The sequence below is a fragment of the Bubalus kerabau genome, chromosome 8 (assembly GCF_029407905.1).
Source record: "Bubalus kerabau isolate K-KA32 ecotype Philippines breed swamp buffalo chromosome 8, PCC_UOA_SB_1v2, whole genome shotgun sequence".
NCBI lineage: Eukaryota > Metazoa > Chordata > Mammalia > Artiodactyla > Bovidae > Bubalus > Bubalus kerabau.
The window spans coordinates 38,467,686-38,489,709 of NC_073631.1; the positions used below are offsets into that span (position 1 = coordinate 38,467,686).

General features: G+C 36.7%; 1 protein-coding gene across 3 annotated transcripts in view; it reads left to right on the forward strand.

Moving 5' to 3' along the window:
• Positions 1–22,024, forward strand: part of SEMA3D (semaphorin 3D) — a 224,489-nt gene that overhangs the window by 183,939 nt on the left and 18,526 nt on the right. For all 3 annotated transcript variants that reach the window (XM_055590094.1, XM_055590096.1, XM_055590095.1), the window contains 5 exons: positions 9,533–9,755; positions 11,638–11,726; positions 13,513–13,554; positions 16,426–16,583; positions 20,063–20,127. In XM_055590094.1, coding sequence (XP_055446069.1) covers positions 9,533–9,755; positions 11,638–11,726; positions 13,513–13,554; positions 16,426–16,583; positions 20,063–20,127 — 577 coding nt within the window. The remainder of the gene's footprint in view (positions 1–9,532; positions 9,756–11,637; positions 11,727–13,512; positions 13,555–16,425; positions 16,584–20,062; positions 20,128–22,024) is intronic.

Here is a 22,024-nt window from a genome sequence, read left to right on the forward strand (position 1 = left end):
AACCATTATTGAACTGCTGGTCTTGGTAATAAGTTCAAAGTGAAATACAGTATGAAAGAATCCACCAAACAGTGAGTGATAATAGGTCAGATATAGAAATCAGAGTGAGATCAGGCCAAAAAATAGCAGAATCTGGGAAAGATTTGTAATAGTAGGAGATTTTCTTTCTTACATTTATTATTAAAATTTTACTCTGTAGTTTTATCCTGTGTTGATGAGTTTTTATGTGTTTGCGTGTGTGTGCTCGGTTGCTCAGCTGCGTCCGACTCTTTGCGGTCCCATGGACTGTAACCTGCCTAACTTCTCTGTCCGTGGAATTTTCCAGGCAAGAATACTGAAGTGGAGCGCAATTTCCTGCTCCAGGGGATCTTTCCAACCCTGGGGTGGAACTTGCGTCTCTAATGTCTCCTGCACTAGTGCCACCTGGGAAGCCCCAGTGATTTATGCATAAATGTTAACTATTAATATGTGTTTATTTCAATGTGAGCTTCAGTTTTAAAAACAGTCTCTTATCAAAAAGGTGAGAAGAAAGGATTTTTGAAAACAATTTACTTTAGTCAGAAACTTCTTACCAGATTTCTAAGTGTACAATACTGTATTGTTATCTACAGGCTGTAATATCGTAGAGCAGCTCTCTAGATTTTACCCTGTGTAACTGGAATTGTATACCCACTAATTGTGACTTACCATTCTTCACTTCCCCAAACCCCTGGAAACCACTGTTCTATTCTGTGCTTCTATGCTTTTGACTATGTTATATATATGGGGCTTCCCCAGTGGCTCAGTGGTAAAGAATCTGCCTGCAATGCAGGAGCTGCAGGAGATGTGGGTTCAATCCCTGGGTCAGGAAGATCCCCTACAGGAGAGCATGACAACCACTCCAGTATTCTTGCCTGGAGAATCCCATGGACAGAGGAGCCTGGTGGGCTACAGTCCATAGGGTTGCAAAGAGTCAGACACAACAGAAGCAAGTTAGCACGCATGAACATGTTTTATATATATATATATATATATATATATATATATATATATATATCAGTTGAGTTCAGTTCAGTCACTCAGTCGTGTCCGACTCTTTGCAACCCCATGAATGGCAGCACGCCAGGCCTCCTTGTCCATCACCAACTCCCGGAGTTCACTCAGACTCACATCCATCGAGTCAGTGATGCCATCCAGCCATCTCATCCTCTGTCGTCCCCTTCTCCTCCTGCCCCCAATCCCTCCCAGCATCAGGGTCTTTTCCAATGAGTCAACTCTTCGCATGAGGTGGCCAAAGTATTGGAGTTTCAGCTTCAGCATCAGTCCTTCCAAAGAAATTCCAGGATATATAAGTATATGTATATGTATATGTATATATATATGTGTATATATATATATATATATATATATACATATGGAATTAAGCAGTTTTTGTCCTTTATGACTGACTTATTTCACTTAGTGTAATGTTCTCCAGGTTTATTTACAAGTGGTAGGGTTTCCTTCTCTTTAACACTGAATAATATTCTGCCCTATATATGTACCACTTTATAAAATCCATTCATCAGTTAATGAATATTAGGTTGTTTTCACATAAGATCTGAAGGGTTGTCAAAAAATTAAAAACTAAAACTAACACACGATCCAGCAACCCCACTTCTGGATATTTATCCAAAAGAATTAAAATTGGAATCTTAAAGAGAGATTAGCACTCCCATGTTCATTTGCAGCATTATTCACAATAACCAAAATGTACAAAGTTTTTGAACTTAAAACATGTAAGGACTGTATGTTTCACTACTTTTGCACCATTCTCCCATAGTTTTTAAACAATTTCTAAACCTCTAATTTTGTAAAAATAACAATTAATTTTAAAATTACATTTTCTCCCAAATAGTTACCATTTTTATTGTTAAATGTTTCAGCTTTAATTTTAAAGATCAAACTTACATGTGAATTTCCCAACTAAGGCTTCATTTTTTGGTAGGGAGCAATAAGATGTAATTATCCATATTGCCTTTTAATTTTATAACTTATTTTTATTATATGTATATTGGAATTTGAATGAGAAATACATTAAAATTCCCATGAATAGCTTACACATCAGCAAAACCCATTGTTCTTTCTTTGTGTATAAATATTAGAAAGAGGTGATGCAAATGTTGATTCTGAAAATATCTGAATTCCTTGTCTCAAGGAGATATTGTTATCATATCGTAGGATAATAATACATAATGACAATAATTCAGTTTTTAGAGCAGACAGGATATATGCATTGGTGCTTCACTTATTAGTAAAATGCTTGCTGAGAAATTCCAACTTTTACATTGGTCCATGTCCTCAACAGCAGGGGTTTGAAATAAAACATGAAATTCATGAGTTCCAAAACTCACCCTATTTTCTCTTCCTGATCTACCTAAAATATTTGGCCTGAGCAATGACATATTTCTGCAAAACATTGTTTTTATAGAGCTGATGATTCTTAGAATTGTATTTCTTCACGAATTCCCTAAATTAGATGTCTTCATGAATCTCCTAAATTAGATCTGAGTGTAACTTAGACTGGCCCCATTAAGTAAGGATTTTCTGATTATCTGCAGAGAAAAAAAGGTTTTAAGATTGATTCAAAGATAAGGATACAAAAAGAAACATACTTCAAAAAAGTATCCTAAACTTCCTTTCTGTATTAGACTTTGAGTGCATGTGTGTTTAGCTGCTCAATCATGTCCATGTCTGACTCTTTGTGACCCTTTGGACTGTAGCCTGCCAGGCTCCTCTATCCATTGGATTTCCCAGGCAAGAATACAGCAGTGGGTTGCCATTTCCTTCTCCTGGGGATCTTCCCTACCCAGGGATTGAACTTGAATCTTCTGTGTTTCCCGACTCTCCTCCATTGCAGGCTGATTCTTTACTACTTGAACTACCAGGAAAACTATAGACTTTGAATCTTACCAAATGAGATGAAGAAAGTAATGGAAGAATCCCCTCACAGTGTTGCCCTATCTTTTCATTTATGCATCTGATAAATGTCTAAAACTTGGTTGCCATTTCCTTTGTTTTAAGTTTTCCTAAGTATTTGGAAATCTTTGGGGAAATTAATTTTGTGTGTCACTACCTCATAGATGCCTCTCTATCATGTTAAATGCACAGTTTCATTTTTTTCCCCAATATTTGTTCACAGTATGGTTTTCCACTTACTGGATAACAAACTGTTACTTTATTACCACTTCTAAATTACCAAGAATATCTTTAATTCTAATCCTTCTAGGTTTTTGATTCTGCAAGGGAAAAGCAGAAGGAGGACTAGAACCTGGGCCTCCTGACTCCTGTTTCCTTAATCTGATACACTGAGGCGAGCATATGATAAAACATCTCTCTCTTTTTCCTTTAACTGTATATAGGACATGTTTCTCTGACAGGGTCAGATTCTAACAAGTCAATCTTTTCAACTGGCTTTCAGCCTTCTTTTCCAAAAGGACAGCATTATCTTTTAAAATAAGATTCTCCAAATCCCAAACTATTGACTGTGTTCAATCAAGTTTTCATTTTTCTGGTATAGAAATCTCTCTAAAAGACAACCTTCAAAAACAAGAGATTTACCTGTCTCTACCTCTGGCTCTTCTAACTCTTAAATTGAATATAGCATCTTTCTTGCTCAAATATGTTATAAACTAACTCTCAGAGGAATAAAGGGGCTAGGATGGCACCTATTAAATTTGCATGTTTTACTTTAATAAAAATCAGACTGCTTTACACATTTAGCTTATTTTTCCCATTTTGCAAAAAATGAAAGCCAGGTTCAGTTGTTCCCCATGCCATGTCTTCCCTTGCACGGGGTCATCCCTCTGGTTTGTTTAAAAGGAAATTGCAACCTGCAGAGGAAAGCTCTAAGCAGCAGGGGGAGAAAACTTGTAACAGCTGTCTGGGGCCCACCAGGGGGTCAAGTTCTCTCATTGGATAAAACCCATTTTTCTCCTCTTATCCATTGCTTCCCACTGCACCATTGAAGGCCCTCTACAAACATGCAGATGTGCCAAGCATAACATGATCACACCTAGTCCAGGTGGCAGCCTGCCAGAGAAGATAGATAGGCGTGGAACCAGGGTTCACTGATGCCGGGTTTACCCTTTCGTCTCAGAGCTGCCTACCAGGTCCTTTTCTCCTCTGCGCTTGTGCTGGTATTGTTTCCAGCAAGATACAGACATTTGAGAGTTTTGAGACTAACTCTCTGCGTATTTTTTACCCTTCAAATTTTAAACTTAGAGTTTTTCTAAACAGTAGGTGGAGACACAGATAAGTTCCTTGATTTATTTCTTACAATCACAGGAGCTAAAGTGATGGAGGTCAGGCAGATGTTAGAAAGCTGGAGGCAGAAATAAATTGCCCTCTACAGTATATTCAGATGGACTGAGTCAACAGGTAGAACTTAAAGTACATACGTACAGAGAAAACTTGGCTAGATTGTGAATACCTGGGATGTATGGTTGCAAATAGAAAATCTTCTAGGACTCGTGGAAGGAAAATAATTGAAGATGGTTATTTAGACGGAGCATTTCCCCACACATTATCTTTCTCCTTTATGGAATTCTTCCCTAGTTTCTATTTACCTGCATAAGATGCTTGGCATCTCAAGTTATTTTTAGATCTCTGTGTGATGCAGGTATATGATATCAAAGGGGAAAATTCTCCTGGTTTTTAACATACTAAAATAACAATATTTGGTTCAAACTGTACTGTCTTAAACCTCAGGGAGTATCTCTACCAAATCACTTTCATTTGTGAAAGCAGAGTGGAGACGCAGACCAGAGAGATCACACACAGCAACCTAGAGGATAAAGATCTTATCCAAACACTGGCTGCATGCCATGAGGAAAAGCTGCCATATGAAAAAAATACATTTTCAAAGATCATTTTATAATAGGCGATAGAAACCAGATTTCCTTTCTTTTTATTTTTTCTTAGATTTTAATATAGTTAAACCTTTTTGTCAGAAGGTGAGCAAGGAGGAAAATTTATACTTGTTTTTTGATAAATGGTCATAGCTTCATTTGCCTATACTTTCTCACATTAAAATTTCTTATAATTTGAATATTTGATGTAAAATCTGGCTTGAATGGTACAACATATCTTTTGAAATATTGGCTACTCTGTGATTGTAGCTACACAGTCAAAAGAGCTGATTTTCTTAAGTTAGAGAGCTGTTTCAAAGATGTAATGCAGGCAGAAATCTTGCATTTGCTTTGATTTTAATGATAGACCCGCCAGATAGCACCATAGGAGTTTTAAGCTATAAGCCCACTATGAATGGCCTTTGACTGAAACATGCAGCCTGTAATTGGGCAAGAGCTTTGTATCATTTGAGCTCCATATCCACTTTGAGTTACAGCTTAATCTGCTTAATACAGGATTTCTTCCATTATCTAGTTGACAGATTTCACTTGGCTAAGAGCAAAGTTCTAGAAACAGTGACTAAAGATACAAATATAGGTTCAGACCACCAACCAGCTAAGAATATGCTCAGTAAGTACCAAATGGCTAACATGCTAGGACATTTCTAACCTCTTTATCTGGGACTGTCTTGTCCCAGATCTGGGACAAGACAATAAAACTGATCAAGAGAAGATCAGTTTCTTTTCACATGCAAGATTTTTATGACAAATAAATATATTCTTAAGTTATTTATGGAAAATCACTAACAGATTTTTTTTTAAATTACAACTTCTTTGATATTGCTTATAATTTGGTGAACTATTACAATTTTATTGCTGTCAGGGTCATTTATTGTGACTAACTTTAGTATGTTTAGTTCCATAGAAAGACCCTGGTGAATGCTTTGACTGAGAAGTACAAATTCAGCCTTGACAAGATTTTAATTAGTGTAGTGATAGTGAAGTTGGTCAGTCGTGTCCGACTCTTTGCGACCCTATGGACTGTAGCCTACTAGGCTCCTCCGTCCATGGGATTCTCCAGGCAAGAATACTGGAGTGGGTTACCATTTCCTTCTCCAGGGGATCTTCTCGACAGAGGGTTCGAACCCGGGTCTCCCGCATTGGAGGCAGACGCTTTAACCTCTGAGCCACCAGGGAAGTACTGGATATAAACAACTCAGTTCAGTGCAGATTATGATTCCAACTTGTTGAAGAGCTAAAATATGGAGAAAGCAAGACTCTCTTATAAACTTTCCTAATATTGCTCATTTTCTTTTCGATGCTTTCATCATATAGCTTAATTTTTTCATTCCCAAAAGAAATGTATTAGCCAATTAAGAATTCAAGTGTCATAACAGCATTATTCTGAGATAGATTCCTAAACTATAATAAAATAAAGTATATTTAGTTTGTGGGAGGGGAGATATTTGATGAAAAAAAGTCAAATATGAAGCAATTCCCTTTTCATAATTTTGGATAGAGGCACATCGAACTCATTTAATTTGTAGCAGTGTAAAATTTTTACTTTTACCACCAGAGGGCAGTGTATACTAACTATTGAATTAGTGGATGCCAAAAGGTACACATGAAGAGATGTTAGACAAGTGAAAATTCCCTGAGGGTTTCTCCACAGATCATTTAGGGGAAGAGCTGTTGAATTGCTGAATTGTTCACAGTAAATTTTCACACCAGTTATGAAAAGCTAAATGATTATAATGTCAAACTATTAAAGCTGTTTTACAAGTCATTTTATGACATGTTGATTTGTTCCATTTTATTTTTTAACAACATGGTTTTAATTTAAAACTGAAATTTTACATTAATTAAAGGAAGTTGAAAATAATGGTGTTTGTAAATAACTTTCTTTCAACTCAATTTCATGTGCCTTTGTAAAAAATAGAGCTCATTTTGGAAACTTTAGACAATACAGATAAATGGATACAATTTAGACGTTTCTTTTGAACTTTAATAAGCAGGATACTTTGTTTTGTAAGGATCTCTTTGATGACCATTACCCATTCCATCTGTCAACAAGTTAAGACAGTTGTCTTTTGAGATCGGAATTCAAGAAGCGAACAGTGTAAAAGACAATAGAAATATCTATCACGAGGGTTTTATAGTCAGTTTTCTGAAGTTATACTTCTTGGAAGAAAAGATATGGATGGGAATTACCAATTTTCACCTATGCTAACACAACTAAAAAAGACTGTTTCAAAAACTGGAGCCCAAATGGACATGGATAAAAGATTTAAAATGTGTGCACTATTAATGTTTCAATGAGGTATAATTGACATATAGTATATTAGTTTCACGTGTATAACATAATTTTATATTTGTATACACGGAAAGAAATGGTATGGACCTAACAGAAGCAAAGATAATAAGAAGAGGTGACAAGAATACACAGAACTGTACAAAAAAGATCTTCATGACCCAGATAATCATGATGGTGTGATCACTCACACTCATCTAGAGCCAGATATCCTGGAATGTGAAGTCAAGTGGGCCTTGGGAAGCATCTCGACCAACTAGTGGAGCTAATGGAGGTGATGGAATTCCAGTTGAGCCATTTAAAATCCTAAAAGATGATGCTGTGAAAGTGCTGCACTCAATATGTCAGCAAATTGGAAAAACTCAACAGTGGCCACAGGACTGGAAAAGGTCAGTTTTCATTCCAATCCCAAAGAAAGGCAATGCCAAAGAATGCTCAAACTACTGCACAATTGCACTCATTTCACACACTAGTAAAGTAATGCTCAAAATTCTCCAAGCCAGGCTTCAGCAATACGTGAACCATGAACTTCCAGATATTCAAGCTGGTTTTAGAAAAGGCAGAGGAACCAGAGATCAAATTACCAACATCTGCTGGATCATGGGAAATGGAAGAGAGTTCCAGAAAAACATCTATTTCTGATTTATTGCCTATGCCAAAGCTTTTCACTGTGTGGATCACAATAAACTGTGGAAAATTCTGAAAGAGATGGGAATACCAGACCACCTGACCTGCCTCTTGAGAAACCTGTATGTAGGTCAGGAAGCAACAGTTAGAACTGGACATAGAACAACAGACTGGTTCCAAATAGGGAAAGGAGGACTTCAAGGTGTATATTGTCACCCTGCTTATTTAACTTCTATGCAGAGTACATCATGAGAAATGCTGGGCTGGAAGAAGCACAAGCTGGAATCAAGATTGCCAGGAGAAATATCAATAACCTCAGATATGCAGATAACACCACTCTTATGGCAGAAAGTGAAGAACTAAAGAGCCTCTGGATGAAAGTGAAAGAGGAGAGTGAAAAAGTTGGCTTAAACCTAAACATTCAGAAAACTAAGATCATGGCATCTGGCTCCATCACCTCATGGCTAATAGATGGGAGACAGTGGCTGATTTTATTTTGGGGGGGTTCCAAAATCAATGCAGATGGTGATTGCAGCCATGAAATAAAAAGACACTTACTCCTTGGAAGGAAAGTTATGACCAACCTAGACTGCATATTAAAAAGCAGAGACAGTACTTTGTCAACAGAGGTTCGTCTAGTCAAGGCTATGGTTCTTCCAGTAGTCATGTATGGATGTGAGAATTGGACTACAAAGAAAGCTGAGCTCAGAATAATCCATGCTTTTGAACTGTGGTGTTGGAGAAGACTCTTGAGAGTCCCTTGGACTGCAAGGAGATCCAACCAGTCCATCCTAAAAGAGATCAGTCCTGGGTGTTCATTGGAAGGACTGATGTTTAAGCTGAAACTCCAATACTTTGGCCACTTGATGCAAAGAGCTGACTCATTTGAAACGACCCTGATGCTGGGAAAGATTGAGGGCGGGAGGAGAAGGGGACGACAGAGGATGAGATGGTTGGATGGCATCGCGACTCAATGGGCATGGGTTTGGGTAGACTCCGGCAGTTGGTTATGGCCAGGGAGGCCTGGCGTGCTGCAGTTCATGGGGTCGCAAAGAGTCAGACACCACTAAGTGACTGAATTGAACTGAAAGATGATCACAATAGGTCTAGTTAGCATCAGTTGCCATCCATAGTTATTTTTTTTTTCTCTTAATCCGAACTTTTAAAATTTATTTTCTTAGCAACTTTCAAATATGTAATACAGTGTCTGTAACTAATAGCCACCATACATCACCAGGACTTATTTTATAGCTAGAGGTTTATACATTTTGACCCCTTTCACCCATTTTGCCCATCCCTCACCCCCAACTTCTGGGGCAGCCACCAATCTGTTCTCTGTATCTACGAGCTCTTCTGTTTGTCCCATTGTTTAGATTACACATATATAAGTGAGATCATACAGTATTTATCTTTCTTTCTTTGACTTATTTCACTTAGCATAATACCCTCAAGGTCCATCTATGTTGTTGCAAGAGGTAAGATTTCATTTTTTGTGTGGCTGAATAATATTTCTTTGTAATATTTTAGAATATTTTTGAAAGCAAAAACTTGATTTAAATACACTCACGGTGAACTGTATTTATTTATATCTTGATGTGAGTTCATGTTGATCCTATTGACCATTCCTTTAATATTACCAGTAATAAACTTTAAAAACTTTGAAAGTAAATGAAAATTTCTCAGGTGCATGAATAATGTCTTTACTCCCCGCCTCATTTCTTTTCAGTGTCCAAGCAAAACCTATGACCCACTGATCAAATCCACCCGAGATTTTCCAGATGATGTCATCAGTTTCATAAAGCGGCACCCTGTGATGTATAAATCAGTATATCCAGTTTTGGGACGACCAACGTTCAAGCGAATCAATGTGGATTACAGACTGACACAGATCGTGGTGGATCACGTCGTCGCAGAAGATGGCCAGTATGATGTGATGTTTCTTGGAACAGGTATGCTAGGGCCAGGTTACGCTTTCTTTCACATGAATTTTTCATTAGACAAACAAAAAATTCAGAAAAGTCTACTGATCAAAATCAAAATGAGTAATTATTAGTTCATACCTCGTCAATGTTTTTTTTTTAACTTGCATAACAAGTGCTTTAATTGACCATCATACCTATCTTGCAGCCTCCATTAGAGTTGTGTGAGATTTCAAAACATATTTCTGTAATACAACTGCAATGTGCCTGCTGTAGATGAGGTGCTCAATACATATTTGCTGAATGACTATGGACTAAAACAAGTAGGCAAAGAAAAGTTTCTCTATCTTCAAACTTCACATTTCCTTCTTTCTACAGAGATATTTGACAATTCTACCCCAAAGGATCCCTTCACCCAGTTTTGAGAATCCCTGACTTAGCTGACATAAGATGGCTTTTCAAAAAAGTTAATCATTAATGTGTAAATAACTTAAAGTAAGAACTTCCTGGTAATTATTTTTCTTGCCCTTGAATTTTGTGGATTAACTGTTCATTATTAGAACCCATTTTATTTACTTTTTGATTGCCAGCTCATTAAAATGATTACTTTTTCTAGGAAAAGAAATATTATTTGGTGCATTTCAAAAAAGCAATATTTAATAATGTACTGAGAATTCTAATGGCAATAAAAATAGCATGTATTTTTAAAACAAAAGCACTGCATCTGGATAATGTTGTATAATTTTATGGATCAAGCATTGCTTAAAAAAAATAGAAATTTGATGAGTTTTGAAGAAATTGACACTTTTACTGAAAAAGGTTTTTAGGACTATCCTGAAACAATTTTAGGATAATTTTATTTCTAAAAGTGTATTGGTTTTACAAAAGTTAGGAAGCATTCAAGAACTCCTGTTGTCAAACCTGATTATGCTGCAGATGGTGGTACCAAGGCCCAGGGAAAAAAAGTGGCATTTTCCAGACTACAGAGATTACTACTGAAGCATCAAAACATGAAATAATTAGTTTGTCATTAATTCTAATGAGTTTGCCTCTTAATTGCATGGCCCACCAGAAGCTCATTCCTAGCTCTTCAACACTTCTGGGTCAGAAAAGCCATTTAGCCACTAGGTGGTACTACCTAACTTTTATTGAGAAAATTATAAGGATACTGAGGTAGACTTATTTCCAAATATGGTATTTGGAAAATGTATATTTAATATTTTTCAAAGATTCTAGAATCATTTAAAAACAATTCACGCTGCTTTGTACAAACAGGATTATTACCATACATGTTTACATATTCTGACCACAGTGCTCAGAAGTTTATAAGCAACTATTTTTAATTTATTTTTATATAGGTCAGTCTAGACATTAATCTCCAAATGGAAATTTTTTTTCTTTCTCTAAAATGTTCTTTTGATCATCTTTCTGTTATTACATGCCACTTGTGGAACCGCAATGTATTATTAATCTTGTGATAATTTAAAATTCTAAAATAATTTTCAATAAAAACTTTACTTTCTAGCCCATTAATGTTTCTGTCAGTTAAATACATTTTATTAGTAGTGGCCACTTTTCTCATATAGATACCTCAATGATGTTTCTCTTTTGTTGTCATTTCAACTAAGTTTTAAAGGAGACATAGATATTCCTGTGCTAGGAATATACTCCAAGTATGTGTCTTTTAATATTTTATTTATAAACATATGTTCTATGAGCTGAAAGCTATAATATTTCAGAAGAGGAGAATCATATATTAATACATTAAGCTTCATTTCTTGCAGGCTTTATTTAACCTGATTTCTTGAAAGGCATTGAGAAAAAAAAATGAGGGGAGCAATGTGAAGGTTGCTAATAAATGTTTAAACATTGAAGTAGAAACATAAGAATCATGGGTAATGTATTTTTTCAGACATTGGAACAGTCCTAAAAGTTGTCAGCATTTCAAAGGAGAAGTGGAATATAGAAGAGGTAGTACTGGAGGAGTTACAGATATTCAAGGTAAGACTTAAGCCAGAGTTCTGGGAGAAGAGACAGTGAACCTAAGCAGTTCTTATATGGGACGTGTTTGTCTCAATATATCATCACTTTTTCTGGAGAAGTCTTTGCAGTTAACTCCTTTATTTTTTGTTTCCTTAAGTGAAGGAAAAAAGTTTAAAAAGCAACCAAAGTAGGACTCACTTTCCCCTGTAGAATATAACTGAGCTTGGGACTCCTGGGACTACCCCTCATGACTGAGTTTTCCAAGCTTATGCTCAGACAAATCAGTACAGTAGATGAAAGCCTGGGATCTCTTTTACTATCCAGATGCTTTTCTGCTTTATAAATTTTACTTTTCAGTTTTTCCTCAGTTGAATTTGAGAAAACTGAAAAGTGTATAAATCATGTTTCCCTGCATTTCTATAAGGAAATTTTTTTTTTTTTAAGTTGCATGATAGTAAATCTTTATGTATGCTAAGTTCCTCTCAATCGCCCAAAACGTTAGTAGATCTAAAATAATAGTTCTCCAGATTTAGGGAATATCCTTAGGCTTTTAACAGTAAATCTGAATTGTGGCATTCTTTGTAGATGTTCAGTGAGATTCAGTTCAAAGTTATTTTCTAAAAATGAAATTAGAAATAAAATTGCATTTCTTAGAAGAGCTTTTGAAAAATATCTTGCGTCTTTTGTAACATTTTTGTTGAGACAGCTTATTAAACTATACTGTTTCCATGTGAACATCTATTGTCATAAAAGAGAATAGACCCTCCACTGTGAGGGGCTCAAGTTAATTAACATGCCGGGTTCCATTGGTTCCTGTTTACACCGTGATGATACTAGTGGTCCAGGAGTTAACAAGAACAAGACCTGCTGTCTGCCATCTACTGAAAACAAAACCTTGGGTAGTTCCCAAGGGAAAAGTCAATGTCAAATATAAGTGTGAACCCAGAGGCCAAATAAAGCCCCCTCAAACACATGTAGGCATGTTAGACTGAGTCTGTTCAGTGGTTGTTAGTGGTCAAGAGGAATTGTTTGGAAGGATTCCACTCTTCAGATTAAACAATGAACCTGTCTGCTTAATTCATTTTAACAAGTTATTTGATAGAACTTCCTCATTTAACATTTTTCTTTTCATTTCTTTCATATACTTCCTTAAATTTTTTATATCTATTTTGAGAAATTAATATATAGAGAAAGATTGATGATAGATGAAAAGAATTTTAAACATCCCATCATTCTTAGTTTGGGAACTTTTCTGTTCATATTTTAAATTTAATGTTGCTTGCATAGAGATGTATTTCCTACAAATAAAACTTTCTCCCCATGAAATTATACACATCATGTTGTGTAGGGTTCTATAAAGCATATGCTCATTCACAAGGAGCACTATAACTCTTTAGAATTCTGCTACTTGAACAAGTTTTGAACTACTGATCTAAGTGAGAGCAGAAAGAGGCAATAAATAATTATGGAGATGTTCTTGTCAACACTAGTTTGAATTATGTGGAAGCAGTTAAGATAAGCAAAGTCAGAAGAGGGAGAAACCTTATGGGTAACTGGCAACAATTTGCAATGCAGAATGCCTTCACATATATTTAGGTAATTTTTCTTTAATAAGAAACTATTTTGATAATTTTTATTAAGGTTGAATCACTGCACATGGGAAGGAAATAGCAAACATTAAGATCTTTTTCTCCTCTACATAACAGAGCCTTGAAGTTTACTCCAATTATCTTTGGCACAAGATAAAATATTGACTACTATAAAAGACTGTTTGTGATTACTAACAGATAATTTCTATTTTCAGCATTCATCAATCATCTTGAACATGGAGTTGTCTCTGAAGCAGGTACTTTCTAATTTTTGTGTAAAAATTAGCCACAAAAGGAAGACTGTTTGAATCAAAGTTTGTTTTAGGGAAAATCCACTGAGGCAGAAAGTTAAATTATAAATCTATAAAAAGCTTTAGATTGTTTCTTTTGTAACTGATTATTGGGCATTGTTTCAGCCTTGCCTTAGGAGACATGGAACCCAATTTCATTAATTGAATAATACATTCTCCCTTTCTTTGGCTCTTGAAAATTGAGCTCACTTTCCTAGTCTCATGAGAATGCCATTCTGTCAAGGCTGTAAGGTAATTCATGTAACAATAGAATACTAGCACTAAACATTAAAAATGGTTTTTAATCAGGGAGTGTAGGAGTTAGACTGCAGTGGCAAACAGCCCAATAGTTAACCTCCAACCCTCCACTTAATATCTTACTCCAGGCGTCAATTTCCTCAACAGTAAAGTTAGAAGAATAATATCTACCTCCTAATAAATTGGATGCTGTATGCAAAATTCTAGACAGAGAGCTGGAACGTTCTAACTGTAAAATAGATGGTAGCTAATAATAACAATAATAATATTTAATATGATGTCACAGTTCTTGGATATGATACCCCAAACCCCATTTGATTCAAGAGGTTCAGACTTGCATTACCATTTCTATACATACTCTAGATATATAAGTAAAACACATGATAGGTAATATGTTCAACATTAAGTTGTTGCTAAAATTGTCTTAATCCGTAGAGTAAGTACACTTAGTATGATACAAGGATTATTAGGAAAATATCCAAGTAGATTTCTTCTTCAGTCTTTTCTGTTAATTTGTTCATTCATTCAACATTTAGTTCCTGAAGGCCTGCTACTGTCCTTGGAGGGTACAGAAATGGATGAATGGCATGTCTTCATCTCTAGAAACTCTTGTGGAGCTGAAAGGCAAAGGCACATGCAAACACAGCAGTGCAAAAACGGAACCATGTACTAGGAGACGGAAAAGAGAGGAACTGATGGAAAAGGGGTCAGGGGAGCAGGAGGAGGAAGCTAAGAGAAAGGCAACTTGAACTATGAAAGCTCTTGCAGTTAATCAGACAGAAAGAAGGATGGGATGGAGAAGCCAAATAGGAGTGGGGAACACTTGAAAAGGTGTAAAGAGTGAAAGATTGTAACTTATCCTGATAAGTTTGTGTACAGTTGGAGCAAAGAGCATACCTATGCTTATGGAGCAAGGAGGCTAGAAAGGAACCTGGGGAAGTAAAACAGCAGAAGAGTAGACACATTTTTGCATGGATGCCCTCCTGAGAAGTTTGACATGTTTATCCAAGACAGTGAAAACCTTGAAAGATTTTAAGCAGGAGGGTGTCATGGTAAGATTTTCCTCTTAGAGAGAGCAGTCTGGTGTGGCAGTGTGGAAGATGGATTGAGTCCTGGTGTAGTAGTAGGACACTTACAAGTGATCCTGGAAAGAGATGATAAGGACTTGAGACAAAGGCAGTGGAGAAGAAGGAGGAAGTAGATTACAGAGTTCTGTATGAGAGAATGGAGAGATAAGGTGGCAGATGGAATGAGAGTGAAGGAAGATTCAGAGACAACTCCCAGATTTGTGCCTTGGGTGACTGGGATGCTGTCTCTTGGTCAGGTAGGGTAGGAAGTGACTTCCCTGGTGGTCCAGTGGCTAAGACTCCATGCTTCCACTTCAAGGGGCACAGGTTCCATCCCTGGTTGGGGAACTAAGAATTCCGCATGCCACACAGCTAAAAGAAAAAGAAAGGTATGGTAGGAAGCATAGATTTGGGGAATCAGTATGTGCATATTTATGTTGTTTTCAAGATACCACTAAGTCTTTGTACAGGAAGAAGAGTAAAGAAGAGAACTGAAAAGAAGGAAACCCAACATTCACTGCAGAGAAAGGAGTCATCAAACAAAACAGAAATCTTAGACAGAAATAAAGAGGGAGACCAGGAGAAAAGGAAGAGTTTCAAGGACATTATAGAGAATTATATAGTAAAATAAATACTAAATAATATATGCATTTAGCCTCTTGGAGGTCTTAACTGGCAGATTAGTGGCTGGTAGGGATATAAGACAGATTGCTATAGGTAGAGTACACATCTGTTATTTGTGCCAGTATCTATTTCTAGATTTTTTTCCCCTCCATTTAAAGTTTGGTGTATCTGCTAGACTTGACCACATGTCATTTGAAGACACAGACAATGGCTTGTTCACTTGGATGATCCCTCCCCTCTGCCACCACCACATGTCCTCAAATAGATACATGTAAGGATGTGAGGATGTGGTGCCTTATTTTTAGGACTTATTTTCAAAATGTAATTTTATTTGCTGAGTTGTCAGTATCCTGCAGGCTTTTACATGTGATACAGCATCCCATAAGCCTCCTTAATACTTTCTTCACAGTGATACCAAATATTTTCTCTCTCATTTATAACTCATTTTCCTTCAGAGATCCATACTTCATTAGCAAATGAAATGGTTAGTTAAAACCACAGAAAAAGTTCTAGAAACCTCCTTTTGGTCATTTCTTATGGCAGGAGAAGGCTGACAGTGTTGCCTATAGCATCTGTGCTTGATATAATCTACCAAAGTGTATTTTCAACTATTGAGAAAGAATTTGACATCTTAATTCCTCAGTCTAGCAGCTGGTTTTTGACCTTCTTAAATTACTGCCAAGGTTACTCTAGCTCTATAGAATGCTGTCCAATTCAGGATCAACACCCTCAAACCACCATCCAGCCAGACTGAAGACTGACTTATCTTACTCTTCCTGTGGCACCCGAGGAGACAGATTTAGATCTGTGATATGGTATTCAAGAAAGGGAAGTTCTTAAGACTAGGCTGAAAGATGCTTCTAATGCATTTGTTTTGCCTGATTTGCAGCAACAATTGTATGTTGGTTCCCGAGACGGATTGGTTCAGCTTTCCTTGCACAGATGCAACACTTATGGGAAAGCGTGTGCAGACTGTTGTCTTGCCCGAGACCCCTACTGTGCCTGGGATGGACATGCATGCTCTCAATATGTGCCCACTTCAAAAAGGTGAGCATCACCTCACGTTAAGAGGAAGCCTTTCACTTTACATGACGAACAGCTCACATGAAGTTGTGAGTAAAAGTTGGCCAATTTCTCTTATAGTTAGTTTAAAGACAAAACATACAGGAAACATGGTCTATGGTAGGGATATTATAACATAAGTGTTTTATAGTTTTTCATAAAGCTGAATTTAAGGAGGATAAAATAGAATGTTATGAAATCTAGACATGTGGAGGTTTTACCAAAGTAGGTTTGTTTGTCTGACGCACAGCAAGCCAGTTGTGGAGATGCCAAGGTTTGCAGCAGAGAACGGGGTTTATTCATGAGGCAGTCAAGCGAGGAGACAGGAAACAAGTCTCAAATCCACCTCCCCAAAGGTGAGGGACTCAGGATGTGTAGGAGATAAACCTGAGACCTGGGGAGCCTGGGAAAGGTAATTGGAGATAGAAAAGGTAAGGTAAGCAATGGCCTGTGCAGATGGAACTAAGCTACAGGCTTCTTCCTGGGGTGCATGCTCGGAGGGTGGAGTTTTGGCCTCTGATGTCAAAAGGTCACTGGGCACTCGCACATGCCCAGAGGGAAGGCCAATGTCCTAACTGGCTAGAGCTCAAACAGGACACACCCAACTCCAACAGCTTGGACAAAAAGTTCATTTGTTCAGGTTACCTGAGGCTTGGAGATATGCACCTTTTTGTAGCAACAATTAAAGCAAGCTTGATCAATGAAGCCCGTTACAGGTTTAATGGATTTAACTGATAACTCTTGATTTCAGAGCTTTAAAAAATTCTGATAATTGTTTATATCCTTTGCCTTCATCTTTGTCAGAAAGCACAAAAAGTTTGCTTTCTTTACTATTCTAGCCTTTGTACATTCTTCCTTTCTTCCCTTATTTATAAATATGTATATACTCATAGTTCAGTTCAGTTCAGTCGCTCAGTCGTGTCCGACTCTTTGAGACCCCATGAATTGCAGCACGCCAGGCCTCCCTGTCCATCACCAACTCCCAGAGTTCACTCAAACTCATGTCCATCAAATCGGTGATGCCATCCAGCCATCTCATCCTCTGTCATCCCCTTCTCCTCCTGCCCCCAATCCCTCCCAGCGTCAGAGTCTTTTCCAATGAGTCAACTCTTTGCATGAGGTGGCCAAAGTACTGGAGTTTCAGCTTTAGCATCATTCCTTCCAAAGAAATCCCAGGGCTGATCTCCTTCAGAATGGACTGGTTGGATCTCGCAAGAGTCTTCTCCAGCACCACGCTTCAAAAGCATCAATTCTTTGGTGCTCAGCCTTCTTCACAGTCCAACTCTCACATCCATACATGACCACTGGAAAAACCATAGCCTTGACTAGATGGACCTTTGTTGGCAAAGTAATGTCTCTGCTTTTGAATATGCTATCTAGGTTGGTCATAACTTTCCTTCCAAGGAGTAAGCGTCTTTTAATTTCATGGCTGCAATCACCATCTGCAGTGATTTTGGAGCCCCCCAAAAATAAAGTCTGACACTGTTTCCACTGTTTCCCCATCTATTTGCCATGAAGAGATGGGACCGGATGCCATGATCTTAGTTTTCTGAATGTTGAGCTTTAAGCCAACTTTTTAACTCTCCTCTTTCACTTTCATCAAGAGGCTTTTTAGTTCCTCTTCACTTTCTGCCATAAGGGTGGTGTCATCTGCATATCTGAGGTTACTGATATTTCTTCCGGTAATCTTGGTTCCAGCTTGTGCTTAATGTATGTTTTTGTAATACTGTAGATTATATACAGCTCACAGTACATCCCAGTGATTATGTGGAATTTTGCTTTTACTCCAACTTGGCCAATTTCTGCCACCCAGATATGCTTAAATATCAAACTATGTCCCACTGTTTGTAACTTATTGCTTTATGTACTCTTAAAAGTAATGTCATTGTAGGCCAACAGTATCCCGGCTAGGAATTTATTTACACACACACAGGCAAAAAAGTACCACAAGTTATATGTTTTTTCATTTCAACACTGTTTTCAATAGCAAAATTATTGGAAACAACCTGAGTGCTCATTAATATGAGTTATGGTGGCTGATATATTAAAATATCATTATTTTAAAATGTGGTTTACAGTAACACTATTTATTAAAGTATCACCCAAAGTATATTTTGTTCTAGGTAAAATGTCAGCAAACTGTATAATATATTTTTAATCTTTAGGTCTTAACAAGATAGCAGGTGAGCATACAATAGTCCTACTACTATATATTTACTTCTATTTTTTGAAAGTTAACTGATCTGTTAAATTGTAAATTCTAGTATCTCAGATTGAATGTATAGTACAAAAACAGACACAATGCCAAGACCTTTTTATATTCTCTGAAACCTCTGAATTGAATCTAAGTTTAAAGTAAAAGGTCACAACATTTTTGTTAGTTTTTGACAAAAAATATACTCATCCTAGGTAATCTTTGGGCAATGCTTTTCTTTTCTAGAACCTAAAAAACAAGAATGCTCATTAGTTGGTAATGAACCTTCAGTTTGATGAATTGATCCTGTTCCTTATGAATCCAAGATTTAAAAACATTCTTGACCTTATGTACCTTATACCATCATATTTTTTTCTTTTTGTATTTCCCAGGACTGCATCTCTGATCTTGCAGACATGCCACTGTGATGTTCTCCCTTACCTAACATAATGTTTGTGTGAGCCAAAAAATGTGTATGATAGATGAATCTTCCATAAGACTGTCATCCAGTCAACGTTTCCCTTAAGGAACACCCTAGTATCACAGAGTGTTCATTGTGACATCTGTGATCTCTGATGTGGCAACATAAAATAGCCAAAGCAAATGAAACTGCACACTGAGTGTAAGATTTATTTAATTTAGATGTAGCAGATTTTTTTTATATACAATAGTTATCATTACTATCATTAGCACCACTATGAGAGAAATATTGCGAATTGTGTCAGTAGATAGAAATAACATCTAGCCATTCATGCCATTTCAAACTTGTACTTCTGTTTCAAATAATATCTATCTTGTTGTTTAATCACATAAATAATGAATCTTCGTATGATAAAGCGTTTTATACTTGTGTGTACTTTCTTACCCACTGACTAAAGCTCTTTTATATCTTATTACTTTCCATTGACTGACTGAAAAAAAGAAGATACAAATAGTTACCCACCCCTCCATTGGGTGTAAATAAAAACTGGAGTACATTTATATTCAACCTGTTGTACTGAATAATTTGTCAAAATCAAAGAAAAATTGTGGTGGCTAAATAAAATGCAGATCATCTTATTGCTAAAACAAGATCCATTCTGTTAGGACTCTACCTAACTAGTATTACTTGGATTAATGTTGCAGTGATTGGAATACTGACCTGCATTTAAGTTAAGCAGTGAAACAAGTACAGTTCTGCTTCTGCTACTGTTATTAGTATTAGATGTAGACTTTTTATATTCCAGATATCATGCTTGAAGTTCTCAACAGTTTAATCCCTTTTCCATAGGCGAGCTAGACGCCAAGATGTGAAGTATGGGGACCCAATCACCCAGTGCTGGGACATAGAAGACAGTAAGTATAGGTCTACTATTCTTTACTCCCATTGAAAACTGTAAGCCTAATCTTTGTGTGTCTTTTTTATTATATGACTTAAAACATCTTTTATGTAGGAATATCCCATTTTGTGTAACTCTTGTGCTCTGGAAAAGCAATAGAAATAAATCAGCCCCCTGTTCACGTGCCTAAGTGAACATAATTCTTTGTTATATTGTCATTTGTTTCATATGGCTTTTAAAATCCCTATACCTTTTCCCTCCTTTTTTACTGCCTTGTCCATCCTTGTAAAGTTTGAAACTGCCATTAGAAATAAAGCAGAATATAGTCCAAAACATACGGACATTCAGACCGTCCCAGAAGAGACCCTCCAAGAAAAGTTTGATAAAAGCGCTGGACTTAATTGGAAAGAAACTTTAGGTAGCCTGTGCATTATTTGTATTCACTTATTAATTCATGTACCATTCAATCAGTAAATATTTATTAAGTGAGTTCCATGTGCATATAATTGGCCCGGTCATACTTTGAGACTAAGAGACTCCTTAGATAACTTACAGTTCTTTGGGGAGACATCATAAGGTACAAATCGTGATGTGGGAGTTTAGGGGAAAAAAAAAAGAGCAATCAACAGAGGCTGTATTATTCAGAGAAAATGTCATAGACAGGAGGATCTTGAAAGTCTGAGTGTGAGAAGGGAGGAGTAGAAAATTGAGAGAAAGTCTGTTGAGTGACTCTGGTAACAGAGAATACCATCTGTAAACGTGTATATTCCAGAGCTTTAATTACTTTCCACTCTCAAGCTCTGCCTTCAGATAGAAAATATATGCACACAAGTGCATGCACACACACAAACACACATGCAACTGGAGGAAGAGCAGAACTGCCTTCCCGTCATCACATTGTGAGTAACCACCCACCACTGAATAAACAAGCCACATTTCATAGTCTGTAACTGGTGGTCTGGCAGAGTTTTCTTAATTTAAAAACAAAACAATTGTTTATAATTTAAAATATCATTCTTCCCACCCTCTCCCTCTCCCACAGAGTCCATAAGACCATAAGATTTGGGAGAATGGCATTGAAACATGTAAAATATCATGTATGAAATGAGTTGCCAGTCCAGGTTCGATGCACGATACTGGATGCTTGGGGCTGGTGCACTGGGACGACCCAGAGGGATGGAATGGGGAGGGAGGAGGGTTCAGGATGGGGAACACATGTATACCTGTGGCAGATTCATTTTGATATTTGGCAAAACTAACACAGTTATGTAAAGTTTAAAAATAAAATAAAATTTAAAAAAAAAAGAGAAAAAAAGGAAAAAAAAAACTGTAAATTCCATGAATGTAGATTTTTATCATCACTTAGCAAATACTCTATTTATCAATCAGTTTATCTAAGTTAAATAAAGAATGGTTGTATTACTGCAAGTGAATTGTATCGCCCTTGAAGAACAACTGTCATCTTAAATTTTCTAAAAATAATTACTTTGTTTTAATCTCCATTCATGAAGAATTTAATTTTATGATGTATAAAATAATTATGGGGTTCTAAATGCCTAAACTATTTCTTCTGAAATGATCCTATTTTCCATCTTTTGTTGAATTTGTTTTATTAAAAATCTCCAAACAAAACAAAAAAAAAAATATATCATTCTTCTCAAAAACAAGCTCTAGTCCAGAATAGGACATTTGTTTTCTTGTTCCAACATGCAGGGGACTCACTGTAACAGCCTGTGTTTTATTTAGCGATCGTTACTGTGTGCTGTGCATACAGGTTTTCACATGTGCATATGAGATTAGTAGGGACTGTTTTAGGTACGGTGGATATGCTCAGGAGTAAAGAATCCTCCTGCCAATGCAGGAGATGTGCGTTCCATCCCTGGGTCAGGAAGATTCCCGAGAGAAGGAAATGG